At 39.3% G+C, this 14,804-nt stretch overlaps 2 protein-coding genes across 3 annotated transcripts; both read left to right on the top strand.

The window, feature by feature from the left end:
* Positions 1-627: 627 nt before the first annotated feature.
* Positions 628-8,411, top strand: LOC307018771 (EEIG family member 2-like). Of its 2 annotated transcripts, none has more exons than XM_079649188.1 (11): positions 628-893; positions 2,778-2,898; positions 3,153-3,182; positions 3,651-3,767; positions 4,221-4,267; positions 5,658-5,761; positions 6,095-6,169; positions 6,303-6,495; positions 6,668-6,804; positions 7,316-7,379; positions 7,583-8,411. In XM_079649188.1, the coding sequence occupies exons 1-11, from the start codon at positions 748-750 to the stop codon at positions 7,623-7,625; spliced, it is 1,077 nt and encodes a 358-aa protein (XP_079505314.1). In that variant the 5' UTR covers positions 628-747; the 3' UTR covers positions 7,626-8,411. The 2 variants fall into 2 exon arrangements, with proteins under 2 accessions (XP_079505314.1, XP_079505313.1); XM_079649187.1 differs by having other exon boundaries at positions 629-893; positions 6,095-6,190.
* A 1,129-nt stretch (positions 8,412-9,540) lies between these two features.
* prpf38b (pre-mRNA processing factor 38B) lies at positions 9,541-14,765 on the top strand. The gene is made up of 6 exons (XM_079651852.1): positions 9,541-9,987; positions 10,723-10,791; positions 11,014-11,165; positions 11,552-11,612; positions 13,060-13,295; positions 13,424-14,765. The coding sequence occupies exons 1-6, from the start codon at positions 9,778-9,780 to the stop codon at positions 14,070-14,072; spliced, it is 1,377 nt and encodes a 458-aa protein (XP_079507978.1). The 5' UTR covers positions 9,541-9,777; the 3' UTR covers positions 14,073-14,765.
* The last annotated feature ends 39 nt before the right edge of the window (positions 14,766-14,804 follow it).

Genomic DNA, 14,804 nt, shown 5'->3' on the forward strand with positions numbered 1-14,804 from the left:
GAAGTTATAAATAAGACGAGTTACTTTATCATTAAAGCCCGATATTTGACACTAGGGGGGGGGGGGTTACTTGTCAGAAATGTGTTCTATGTGGTCTATTTAGTCTAAATTATGTTCTCCTTAATTTTCCAAAAGTAGAAATGGGTCCGGGTTCTTATGTGTTAAGCATAATGCTTTACTGAATATTCAATGGAATGTATGGCGTATTAACTTCGTTTCAATTACAGATAACAAACATAGGATAATTTAAAAGTATTTTTGATTGATAGTATTTTTGATTGATAGTATTTAAGTGTTATTCCTGAGTGGCTTATTTAGCATGTCTTCCATCATTTCTTCTTATGGTCACATCAGAGCCGAATATATGGCTCTGGGTCACATGCCTGCTGAATAGTATATTATCCCTTCTGTTTATTGGCACCACTTCTTCTCAACACTTCAGTGGTCAGGGTAATAGGTTCACTTTAGGGCATTAAATATGAATGAGTTTCAGAAGTGAAGTACAGGCTACAACTGTTACAATCGTGACCTGGGTATTTCTCCTTTCTCCAGGCCTGCGTTGTCCAATCAAACGGTGGAATTTCCCTCACGTCACGTATTATATTTTTCAGTGGGTGGAGAAGCGGATTTGAACTTTGAGTCGTGTCTGTCTGCAGACTGCAGCAACAAGCAGCAGCTGGGAGACGAGGAGGAGCAAAGAAAGTGTTCAGTTGAGGATTTACCACGACTGTCAGCGACGTTTAGGATATGTCGTTCATTCTATTGAAGAAAAAGAAATTCAAATTTAAAGTAGACTTCGACTTGGAGGAATTGTGCTCTGTTCCCTTCGTAAACGGAGTTTTATTCTGTAAAGTGAGACTGGTAGATGGAGGCTTTGCCGAAGAGTCGTCTCGGTAAGAATGTTTTTTCTATTTATAGCCACGTTTCCCTGGTTGTTCCAACATGCTAAAATTACTTTTAAGTTGAGCTTGTTTTTAGCCATTTTTAAGTCCGTGTTCAGGTTTATATGGACATTTTTAAAACATTTATTGTCACGGCTTTGCTCCTTTGTTGGCAACAGCATTCCCTGACTTTCAACGATCAACGTTAACTTGTTTATGTGTTGTTAACGTTGACTAACAGTAGCTAGGTTAACGCTAACTAACTAATAATACTTCAATAGTTTACAATGTGCTGTTGACAATGTGCTGCTGTGTTAGTAGCCCTACAACCAGGAAGATGAGATTTACACAATATTAATAGAGCCAGAGCTCGCTAATTTATAAAAAAATATAATGTAGGGTTATGTTTCAATCGAAGGAAGTTAATGTGTGTTCCGTTAATTTATGTACACTGTTGATCAAAGTAGTTGCTAAGCAACAAGTAGATACTGTGAGTGAGACAGCAGCCAGTAGCCTACAGTATTTATCTTACTAGTGTTGGAAGAAGTACTCAAATCCTTTACTTTAAAATGACAAATACTATGGTCCTAAAACACTCCGTTACAAGTAAAAGTCCTGCTTTTAAAATGTTACTTGAATGTACAAAAGTATAAGCACCAAAATGACCCGTTTCAAGACTATAAAGAACATGATTTTTATCAGCTTAAATGTAGGCTACTTCAAGAATCAAAAGTAAATGTACTCGTTAAGCCGGATATCTATTTCTACATTATTGAAATATTATTGTTATTGTATAATCCTGTTTTTATACATTTAAGAGCATTTTAGTATGGTAGTTTGTGAGTGTTGACCAAATGTAGGCCTAGATACTTGAAATACTGTGTAGTACTACTACAGTAGCCTACTGCTTTATACCATATCAGCATATCATGTGTTTTATATGTACAAAGTAAGTGGTAACGGATGTATTGGAGTGGAAGTATAAAGGAGCATGAAATAGAAATACTCAAGTAAAGAACAAATATGTCAAAAAAAGTACAAAACTTGAGTAAATGTACTTTTTTTCACTTTTCACCACTGCTTACTAATAATAATATTATATTTGGGATTGTGTTATATAGCAGACTCCTTATAGTGTGTAATTTGTAGCAGGCTCATTTTCTCTTTTAGTCAGTTGTATATGCAGTGTATCTGATATTACTTGTGGCAGTTAGAACCAAAGCATTTTCTTCCAATGAAAGAAGCGCACAAGGTTTGGGGACGGTGATTATAAGTGCGTGTAACGTTACTGTGGCATTTAAATGAGTCACTATGGAAAGAAAGGCAGGCATAGCACATGTCTAACCCTCATTGCTTTGCCATGGTTACTCTCTGTTTCCAAACACTGTGTCTCACTTTTACCCTGCTCAAACCACAGCTGCATTCTCTGTTTTGAATACAAGCATATTGTCAATCTTGTGTGTGGTATAGGGGCGAACGGAAATTCTTATTTTCACATAATTCCTATTTATAATTGTTCTTTTTCTCCAAAGCCTGTTTTATTCTGAAACATCCAAATGTCAAGTGAGAATTGGACTAACATCTTGCACACATTTAGATCATGACCAGGTGGAATAAGCTGAGTGAATAATCATCTAATAGGTTTTGAGGGGATAACTCAAGGTGTAAAAATGGAGCATAAGCCCATTTCATTAAATAAAATTGTTCTTTATTTTCTTATATATTCCTAAAAATATATATAATCTTCCTCTTTCTTGATGCTCTGTGTCATACAATTGGATGGTAAACTATCATAAATCTGAAAGAGTTGGGATATATATTTGTTCGTGAATCATTATGCCTTTGTGTTTTTGTTTCTGTATGAAGAAGTGTTTCTAAATGTGTTATCTCTCACAGGGAGCAAGTCCAAGCCAACTGTGTACACTGGAAGAAGAGATTTTCCTTTGTGTGTAAGATGAGTGCCAATGCTGGAACAGGTGTACTCGACCCCTGTTTGTGCCGGGTGTCTGTGCGCAAGGTACAGGACATTTTCTCTGCCGTCAAGCTCTATTTTGTTGACACCACAAAAATACATAGAGGGAATTTTCCAAAACAGAGTCCAGATAGTTAACTGTTAATGTGCTAAGAAATGTTTATGTAGCCTACATGAGACCAGGAGCACTGTTAATTTGTAACCATACAAGCTTGGTGCAGCCAGTGGTCATTCTACAACGACTCATACATTTGTTTTTAATGTAAACAGTATATAACTTTCCCTTTTTGTCATTTAAGGAAGTGAAGGGCGGAAAGACCTTTGCAAAGGTAAGGTGTTCTTGAGTCTGTTGACCATTTTGTTGTAAACATAGCAGCTTACGGGCCAGATATCCATTAGAGGAGTCTTATCATAAAATATATGTGATAAAAGTCTACCTCTACGTGTGAAGGTGACCTTAAGTGAGGTGAGTCTCACAATGAATGTTTTTATTTCTAGCTTCCGGCTTTGGTTACTTATTGAAAAATCTCTAAATCAAAACTAAGGCTCTGTTAACCAATAACTTAAATGATGAGAAGAATTAGTTTGTCTGCTTTCTCAGGAATGTAAACTCCCGTCGCATGTGGTGTGTTTCTAAAAACCTAAGCTGGGCTGGATTTTTTTTTTAAACAAATACTACTGTATGTTTTATAGGATGATGCTTTATGTACAGATACCTTGTTAGTGCCCTTGTTAGTGCTCACACTTTAACAGAGATCACACTGTTCTAACTGCTTGGTCTTTATACCCCTGTGCAGCTGGGCTTTGCTGACTTGAACCTGTCTGAGTTCGCTGGGTCTGGCAGCACCACACGACGGTGTCTCCTAGAGGGATACGACACCAAGAACACCAGACAGGACAACTCAATTCTAAAGGTGTGGTAGTGTTTAAACGCAAAGCTCCACAATCCTCCTTTCAATATTGTTTGAAATGGAATTAGAAGTCTCTCCCACAATGTTCTTCTAAAGTCCAAGCTTTTAGAAAAGCATAGAAAAGCCTAAAACCTGTTCTTGCTCAACTGTGCCACTCTAAATGAAGTCATCCGTTTCTGTAGAAGATAACAAAACGTTGGATTTATGTACTGAGTGGAATCGTGGCATGCCCCGACAGTTGATGCTACACATGTCTGAGCTTGTGATCTATAAGCTGCCTGAGCCATGGGAATGCATTTGAGACATTCCTCCAATGGACTAACATTTCACAACATTTCATTCCAACCCTTTGTTAAAAGTAACCCTCGTGAACCACACTACGTCGTAGCTTTTTCCCCATCTTACAAATACAGATGCTTGTCAGCATAAAACCAACATATTTTGTTCTGTTTACAGGTTGTCATCACCACACAACTTATGTCTGGAGACCCCTGTTTTAAAACGTAAGAGCTCCTTTTAACCATATTATACATCAGTATAGTGTCATTAATCATAACACTGGAGACGTGTTTGTTATGTTGATTGTATTTGTGGTCACAAAGGAAGTATGCCTCTGCATCCGACTACAGAGGAAACTGTTCTCGTCACGTCCTGTCTATCATCAACGTGACCCAACACTGATGTCTTATATCACATAGATTTCAAATAATTGAATGACAAATAAAAATACTGAGTTGTCAGAGTTATCAGATGCTTATCTGAGAGCTAATAAACTCTCAGTCAGACATTAATGTGCCTAACCCTGATAGTAAACAACAGCTGATGTTTTTTCTCTCTTTTGTCAAGAGCTGTACGTAGAGATGTTTGTCAAAGACATGATGTAACAACACTCTCCTGCCAATGTGCAAACTGTTAACTTTCTATAACCAGCCTTTCCCTGTTACTACTCCCTCTCAGTGTAATAGTAGACTCACTGCTGCCTAGGAGATGTCTCAAGTGTAATCTTAATAGCAGGGCTAGTCATTCAGCCCACGGGGTGTTATTCATTGTGTGTGTGATGAAACAAAGGAGATGACGCTTTTGTTTTTTATGATTTGCTGACTGTCCGCCCTCATTCCTTTATTCAGCATAGCCTCTCAGTAGCACATATGTGGAGTTTCCTGTGATAAGGTCCGGTATATCCTTAAAAAGTCATCCTATTCTGTCCACAATACCACATATGATACGATATTGTCAGATCAAGTATAAAATGTTTCTTGCATCACAGCAGCTCAATTTGCAACATGAACAATATTAAGACAAGGAACCAAACATAAGAAACAAACTAATATAGTTATAACCTAGCCACTTATAACAGGATGTGATGCATTTAAATAACTGCATTTGAGCTACACAAGTTCTACATTTAAAAGTCTGTTTGATGACTCCAGACAAAACAAACAACCCAGTGTTCTCGTTACTTTAGTTATAGGGTCATTGTGTTTTGCCTGTGAAGCAGAGGAATTAGCAGATTTTGATATTGCATTTAACAAGATTGTATGCTATCCACTCATCAGTATAGGTACAACATGCCCAGGTACAGGTTTAGTAAACTTAAGGAGCACGAAAAGAGTCTAAAGGAAGGTTTTCTACATAAACCCGAGTGATTTGGTCAGCACTATAGATTTTGAATGAGTCGATCCCAGAAAATCACTGTGGATTCTGTATTCTGTAGCTTAAAGTCACCAAAGTCCATAACTGTTGGTCCTTCATGTGGGCTTTAATCAGACTATGGTCCAATAACTGTGTCTAACATAAGAGCATTTGAAGGAGCTGCTTTCTAACAACACTGAGTGATGCTTCTTACACCACCCTGCTCCTCAGTAACATCACTCTCTCTCGTGTTCCCTTTAGTCCCCCGTCTACTGCCATGACCCTGGGAAACCCTCAGGCTGAAGCAGAGTGTCTTCTTGAGGACAGGAAGGGAGGGGACGTGCACATATTCCATTCACTAACTGGTATGTAAATACACACTCTAAAGAGTTTTCTGCCAGGTTATCATTTTAGTTTCTATGTTCTTGACAGAAGCAAACAAGCAGCTATCGTTGTCAACACTTTTGAAATGGTCCTTTTAAAGAGCCAAAGTCAACAGAAACCATTTGAAATGAATTCAATGTTCTTTTTCACAAGCCTATGAATAATAAGCATGATGATTTACCAAAGATGTGTGACTCCACTAGGTTTTTTGTTTACCTCAAATAAGATACATTTCCTCTGAATGTAAGTTGTAGCTGTGTCATCTTGTGATTTTTTAGTTTCACCACTGAGTGTTTGTGTCTTTTATCATTTAGGTTCTACAGTTAAGTCGGTTTCTGTCCCAGAGGAGCTGGTAGCGTACGGCCATTCAAGAACACCCAGCTATGCAAGTGAGAAGTCAAAAATCTCAGGTACCAATCCAGGGACACATAATATATGATTCCCTCAAGCCACTTTTTATCCACACCAGATACACAAATCACTGGCTTGAGCTCAATGTTTTCACTCTCTCCTTACTTTTAGGTTACAGTTCAAATCACTCCAGTTTAACAGATCTGTGCCATCGGAGGAGCGGGTCAGGGGGTTCTGCCTCCACAGGCATCGGCAGCATCCTGGAACCCAGTGACCAGCAGGGGGAGAGCAGGACGACTCCCCCAGCCTGTGCAACCTGTCAACATGCATCTGAACACCCCTCTACCCCAGCTAAAATTCATAGGTAAAGTTTTTTCCCCTTTTATTTTCAAACTTTTATTTTCCAAACTGCTTTCCATAATGATCATTGTGAACAAACCTTGTTAGCGGTTTTTATGACCCACTAACTATATTGTATATTTTTCCTTATGCAGCACATTTGTGTAATATTCCACTCTTGCCTGTTTCTACATTAGACATCCAGTCAAGCAGAACTCAATGGAGAATCAGCTGAAGAGAGTTGATGCCACCAGGGTGGATGCTGATGACATAATAGAGAAAATCCTGCAGAGCCAGGATTTCAGCAGCGGTTTCTTGGACTCCAGTGCAGAGGGTGTGTACATCTAATCTGTGATTTAGTGGACCTATGCAGGCGGACTTAGAAAGTTGCCTAACATCCTGCTGATGGAATCAAATTACTTTGGGGTGTTGCAATGTTACAACGCAACGTCTTTAAGTACTTCCTTCAATGGATTAAAAATGATTACATGTTTATGGTGGCAAACCATAAAATGGAAGCCAAATGGAACCATACCTTAGTTACCTTCCATTTGAAGTATTAGAGTTTATTTGATAAAGGGTTCAAGCTTTAAGATTGACTATCATTTCTATGAATACCACAAGGACAGTTTAACCTCACTGATAGGCAAGCACACACCGTGCTACTTACCCCTGTCTTTAACGCCATTGAGACTGATGTTGCATACATTTTTTATGTTAAAGTGTATCTTTTGATTGTGTTTCTTAACCATCAACTATTGTTCAAAAGGTCTGACAGTCTCAGACTAGCTACTACATCCCCCTAATGTGTATGTGTGTGTTTGTGTATTTATTTATTTCTGCAGAGGAGGGGCTAAGCTTGTTTGTTGGTCCTGGTGGGAGTACAGCCTTGGGAAGCCAGCACATGAGGTGGGTGTTATGTAATTGTGGATTGTTGGTGCTACAAAGCAGGCATGAACTACTTATCTAAATTCATTTCAAATGTGCTGAATGGGGACCCTAATGAGGAATATACTCATCAATGCGCTTTCAGTTTCACATCATAATCTTAGTTCTACATATATAAGATCCTTCATTTCCTGTCATGTAACACATTGCACATTCTCTTTCAGGGTTGCAGCTGGAGCCTTTGAGCAGGTGGTGATCAAGCGCTAGGCTTTAGGAAGCATGTGACTGTCAAAGGGTGCCATGTTACACTGAAGCGGGAGGACACAAGACTGGAGAGTTGTAGAGGTGCCATCAGAACTTGATCCTGCCTCACTCCAGGAGATTTCATTTCTCCAAGGCAGTTCTCTGTACGTGACCTACAGTGTCTGTAGACTAGGCGAGCTCCCTAGTGTTCAAGAAGTGGAGCTGAAGGCCACATACATTTTGAACATCTTGGTGCTGGGGTAACTAATGTACTGACATTTATGTGGGTGTTCTTTTATGAAAACTGAAAGGTTTAAGTACTGTAATTCAACACATATTGTTCACCCATCTTGGTGAGCTCTAAGCTGTAAAGGGGTTTCTCTGCTATTTAAAAACAAAACTTTTCTTATGGTTGATTTGTATTCCTCAGTTTAATTGTACTGTGTGTGGCTGGAGGGGGGACTTAGTCGGTTCCTTGAAGTCCCATACATCTAAAGTAGTACACATCTGACATTGTGACATTTAAAGTGGTGGAGAGATGACTGCTATTTAAATACCATGATCTTTTGATGGTATGATTTCTATTTGTCTGAGCATGTGCCTTTGTCTGTTGTCTTTAAAGCGATGAATTTATTTTTTATCAGATATTTTGTAAATGTATATTTGCTGCCACTTAAGAAGTTATATCTAAACTATGTAGCCTACATAATGAAAGTCATATGTGTAAAGCCCATAATGTTTTTTAAGATATCTATTGTTTGGTTTTTGTATGCTTTATTTCAGGCCAAATAAATCATACGTTTCGAAAAATGTGCTCTTTGTGTAACCTTTTGTTCTGCTGTCTTTTTGCAGTATGGATGCCATAGAACATTTTACACAACATTAAAATTAAACGTTTTGATACTTTTGCAATTTTTTCTTCATCTTCTAGGCAATTATTTATTCTGGAGTCCATGGCACATTTGTAGTATACACTTTAAAATGAACAAATTACATAAAATAACCAAAAGACAGAGCATTTAACATTAAGGGGATACCAGACAACTAACTTAATGAGATTTATATATTGATATTATGATATTATTACCATGTAGTATAACACGCCATATTAAATATGTAAATATCACAACAATTGAAGCTTAACCCTTCTCTTGCGTTAGGTCATACCCCCCTTCCCATACTATTTTCGGTCCCCTTACCCCTTATCAAATTTTGATTGACATCTCATTTGAACAGTCAAAGCAAGTAAAATCAAGCGGTGACAGACAGAATGACACCAGGGGTGAATTTCATGTTATAATTGTGTGTGTGTGTGTGTGTGTGTGTGTGTGTGTGTGTGTGTGTGTGTGTGTGTGTGTGTGTGTGTGTGTGTGTGTGTGTGGATATGTTTTCCATCTGCAGGATGAACATAATACAGTCATACCAATTCATTTCATTTGGCGGTCAATTCTGACCGAAAACATAACGGGTGTTTCACTGTTGAATAAATCACTAATAAAATCAATACAAGTGGTGATCATGAATTGTATATGTTCAGAGGCCTAGTGTGGAGGATAACATAAGGTCTTGAGGCAATTGGACGAGAAACACAATATTTATGATCAAAAACAAAGTCACTCGGTCACTTTTGACCCGAAACGCAAGAGAAGGGTTAAAGATCAGTTTAAATCGGCAGGTGGAGTTTCATAATATTGCGATAATTGAATTTCCGGTTTAGGCAAAGCAAACATTTCAAAGTAAACACGTACTAAAAAAGATAAATTGTGTTAAAAAGCAACAACGACTTACATTTTTTCCATTCACCACATTATATAATAATAATAATAACAAAAAATATTGACGGAATATACGTTCGGTGATCAATTTCACAATTGATACACATCGGTATGTGCATACATGCTTTTATTTTCCTAACATAAAGCCTGTTGACGCAGCGGTGGTTCGCAGTTCACAGCAGTAACGTTCACTTCCGGTTCCCAACGCGCAACGGCAACAGCGCTTTAGCTAGCGTTACAGCGACGGCGGGAAGTTGTGATCGTCAATTAAACAACAAATCAACTTCATGAGAACCGACGGAACTGTTAAATATCGACACTTCACTATGTTATATTGATGGATCTGTAATCGGAAATACGCTAACTGTACACTATCCTGAGCGGCGTGGGATTTAGCTAACATGGCTAACGTCGGAAACCAGCTACCAACACAGGCCGTTAGCAAGCCTGCATCAGGAAAACATGGAAATGTATTGCCCCTGTGGGGCAACGAAAAGACTATGAACCTCAACCCAATGATTCTCACAAATGTGCTGTCTTCGCCGTATTTCAAAGTTCAGCTTTACGAACTTAAGACGTACCATGAAGTTGTGGACGAAATCTACTTCAAGGTAAATGTTGCAAATGCTAACCCGCATGCTAGTTAGATAACCGCCGTACAGTCTATCTAGCGTTAAGGTAGCGATAGCAAATTTACTATAGTGGTCAATTACCAAGGAAAACTGCCACCACAAAGACCTAGTATTATATATGGTAACACAAGTACTAGGGAAGATGTCTGAGTATCTCAAACAATTGCGCACACATACGGGACCTTAATATTTATATCGGCAACGCCACCTTAACTTCTAAGTGAGTTTACGTTAACTAACGTAAAAGCATGGCTGCCGTTATAAACAAAGATTACTTGAATGTTTGTTTTTTATATTTTTCAGAAATAGTAAAATGATGATGATGCTGGTTTGACCGCTTAAAAGCGGCAGGTGGTAGGGGGTCTCTGACTGCCAGAGCAGAATAACTGTTCCCTGATACGTTCGTGTGTCTTTATTGACAAAAAGGCCAGTAAAGTATTATGTCAAAGGTTTAAAAAATAAAATGGTTGTTGTTAATCTACAGCCTTCCTATAAACCAAATCCACCTATCACATTTATGTTTAGCAGTAAATACTTTAAATGAATACCTGTTTAAACACTGACATATATCACTCCAGCTTCACTAACGCTCAGAGGAAGTTGTCAGGACTGGATCCTTCAGATGTGTATTGGCAGCTCAATTCATGTTTCATGGACACATGTAAGTGTGTTAATTGTCCTTAAGACTCCTTACATTGTTTTGTATGTCTACAGGTGAATCACGCTGAGCCTTGGGAAAAGGGAAGCAGAAAGACTGCAGGCCAGACTGGAATGTGCGGAGGGGTAAGTGAGAAGTACGTGCTTTTTATATTCCCCATCTTTTCCCCCCCTCTACATTTGCCTTTCCAAACTCGAGGATGATGACTTACAAGTATGACACATTTACACTTTATAAGTACTTTCATTGTTGTACTTTAATGCTTAAGTATTGTCCAAAGGTCCGTTTTTGTGAAATAGGTTTGTTGTAAATGATGTGCTTTACAAATATGTCTTCATCCTTGTTAGGTGCGTGGAGTCGGGACTGGTGGTATTGTGTCTACTGCTTACTGTCTTCTATACAAACTGTTTACTCTCAAGCTGACTCGCAAACAGCTGATGGGTCTGATCACTCACTCAGACTCTCCTTACATCAGAGCACTTGGCTTCATGTACATAAGGTAGGTCTTTTTTGGCTGGAGATTTTTTTTTATACTTTCCAAATATTGCTAGATATTTTTGCACATTTTGGTTAAGACATCATGTTGATGAAATTAGAGATGTTTTGTTCTAAGGCAATATTTTTGTTAAAAATATAAAAAAGTTAATTAATTGATGATAATATATTTGTTAATTGCCACTATGCTACTAAAATGTATCCATAGTGTATAAGAAACATTTTATTGCAATGTTCTAGTTGCAATGCATTTTTCAGATCATAAAAAGTTTAACTTAAATGTGTGTGTATAGGTATTATTGATACAGGTCGATAAAATCATAAATATAAAGTAACTGCAATGTGAATTTGTGATGCAAATGTTCATATTATGCTCTCTGTTTTGTTCAGATACACTCAGCCTCCAGCAGATTTGGTAGATTGGTACGACGGCTTCCTGGATGATGAGGAGGTATGTCACTTCGGGTAATAATTTGATGTTTCTTTCTCTCAAATAAATACCTTGTCAAACGACACATGTTAAAAGCTCTCCATTTCCCCCCCCCTTGTGATGCTCATAAACTGATTTTTCACCTTTGCCTTCATTTGGCTTAATTGTCCCCAGTTTCTTTGCTCTAAACCCGAGTAGCTAGGTTACTTGCTCACTGTGCTGCTGCTGATTTTTATCAGGGTAAGTAATGTATGCGATGCAAATTAAATCTTTAAGTTAATGTAATGATAAGGCATGCCTTTTTAATTTTTATAAGCTTCTATCAGGACCACAAAATGTGGGATAAATAGTCATTTATACACAGTCAAGCGGACATGTATACCCAAACTAATAACACATGTTGACTGTTGCATACATCTATTAGGTATTCGCCATATTTTAAAGGATCAGTGTGTAGGATTTAGTGTAAACTAGTAGACCCCTAAAGCATGAAAGAAATGTTTTAGTTTGTCCATTCTGGGCTACTGTAGAAACATGGTCGTTGCAAAATGGTGCGCCCGGTGGAAGACGACCTGCACCTTATGTAGTAATAGACATCGGTTCACGTGATTCAACACGACCGAGAAGAAAAGTTAGGAATAATATATTTGATTTCTGCCGTTAAATCTTACATATTGGTCCTTTTTGATTAAAATTATACTTGATACCAGACTGTGCAGCTAGGCCTCCTTCGATGTTCTGTTGCATTATATTTGAACTGATCATATGAAATCCTTCCCAACTGGTTAATTCCCCTGTTTTTTTCTTTAGATGCCCATTGTGCAGCAGGTGAATTGGATATTGTATCTCAGCACTGTTGGGTTGCGTGTGTGAGTGCAAAGCGGCTGTTCCTTACCATATCAAGTCAATAACTCTTCAACTGGTGTGCACTTTGCCTAGCTGCTCCAATCTTTTCTTACACTGTGGGCAATTTGTAATCGCTTACACCCCCTTAAGAGTCCATTGTGGTCTTGGGAACGCAACAAAAAAAGCCATGGCTTGTCTTGCATTGAGTTTCAATGTTTTCAGACGCTGCTTCTTCCTTAATTTTCAGTCTGTTTACAGTAGATGCAACCACTTTTGAACTACTGTTATTAACAGATGATTTTAAGAAAAGGGGGGTGCATCCCAAAATAACAGTCCCTTCATTATCAACGCTCACACTGTTAAAACAGCCAGAGTTTGAAATGAGGTAAGACTTTTGTTATATTTATAGTTCTCTATCCTCTGTCATTGGCAAAGAAAATTCAGCCACATCTGATTGGTTTTGAGAGATTAAGCTAGATGAACAGAGGTGAAGTTTCAGTACTTGGTCATCACAAAAAACATAATTTGAGGCTAGATTGAAACAGCGATCACACATACCTCTGCCCTGCCTGGCTGTGTTAACTGAGTTTTCCTATGGCTCTTTCCCACCGTTTGATTTCAGGAGCTTGACGTGAAGGCAGGGGGCGGCTGTGTGATGACCGTTGGAGAGATGCTGCGCTCCTTCTTGACCAAACTAGAGTGGTTCTCCACTCTGTTCCCCCGCATCCCGGTGCCCGTGCAGAAATCTATTGACGTGAAGATGAAGGCCAGGCCTCGTAAAGTTCCCGTGAAAGAGACGCCGGAGGAGGAACCCGAGGTGGAGGAGCCAGGGAAGCAAGGAGAACAACGCAGCTCCAGGTAACACAATTAAAAGGTTGTCTGTTGCAAACTCTTGCCATGGCTCTCTTTACTCTAATTCTTACTTATGTAGGTTATGTTATCTATATGACCAGAAAGTGTAATAGCTTGCTCTGTTTTTTTGTCAGGACACCAAAACAGACACCAAGTCCAAAAAAGTCCCCCAAACGGTCAAGGAGCAGGAGCCACCACCGCGAGAAAGAACGACACGGCCCCAGCTTTGACCGAGAGCTGGAGAGGGAGCGGGATCGCCAGAAGAAAGAGAGGGGGGGCGGGGAGAGGGGGGAGCGAGGGGACAGGGAGAAACGGCGGTCCCGCAGCGCAGACAGAAACCAAGACCGAAGGGAGCGTAGAAAGAGTGGCAGCAGGGACAGAAAGAACGAACGCAGGGACAAAGAAAGAGACGGCGGGGACGACAAGAACAAGAGGAAAGAGAGGGAACACCATAAAGACAGAGGCGTAGAGGGGGAGAGGTCCAAAGAGAAAAAGAGCAAGGGGGAGACTGATGAGAGGAGGCATAAAGAGGACAGGGAAAGGCACAGAGAAGAGAGGAAGGCCAAAAAGCAGAGCCAAAGTCACAGTAGAGAGAGGAAGCACAAGAGCGGGGGGGAAGAGAAGAGCAGGAAGAGAGACAGCAGGGAGAAAGACAGGGAGAGGGACGGAGAACAGCGCTCTCACAAACGTAGTGGAAGCAAAGACAGGAGCCATCATCAGCGAGAGCCCAATAATGACCATAGTAAACATATTGGACGCAGAAGGAGTCAGAGCACTGAGTAAATGTCGCCTGCCAGCAATATGACTTGTTCTCCTCTTGTGTTTCCTCCCCTCTTTTTTACCCAGTTGTTAATTAGAAGAGAAAAATGTGGGCACATTGGACACCTGGAGTTTATGTCTTTGGCCAATGTAATATTGCTTTACTTTTATGTTTTTCTGCCTTTTTTCACTCCCCATTAGACCATTGTTAGTCTTCACTTGAAATTTAAAAAGTGGCGAAAATTGCATTTTAATTTTCTATGGTGCGTCTGTTTGCCCTGTGAAGATGTGGATTTGTAAATACCGTTTCAGAGGCCGTCGACACACGATCAGGGGTCTGAGTTGCATTGAATGCTCAGTCGGGTTCCCATGGCGCTGAAAGCTCAGCTAAGAACTGTCGTTATATCATTTATGCAATGTATAAATAATAACTTGTTTTCAGGCAGTACAAAACACATTTCTATAGATTTGAATAAATACAGTGCATTTGTCTGGCGAGTGAGCTTCAAATTTGAGATTAGCAGCCATGTTGTTAGGCAATGACTACACAAAGCAACTCTCTCCATGGTCGTGTGTCGTCAGTCTGAGAATGTTTTAATCCTCTAAGGGCCGTCTGCAAGGGGTCATTTTTACCACACACACTGAGCCCTGCCTGTGCTGTGTTTGGGTTATTGCGCTGTTGCATTTTGTTTTCTAATAAAACACTTTTACAAACAACATGTTTTTAGTTTTGTTTTCAAAGGAATATCCATGTAT

The sequence above is a fragment of the Notothenia rossii genome (assembly GCF_949606895.1).
Source record: "Notothenia rossii genome assembly, chromosome: 9".
NCBI classification, from domain to species: Eukaryota; Metazoa; Chordata; class Actinopteri; order Perciformes; family Nototheniidae; genus Notothenia; species Notothenia rossii.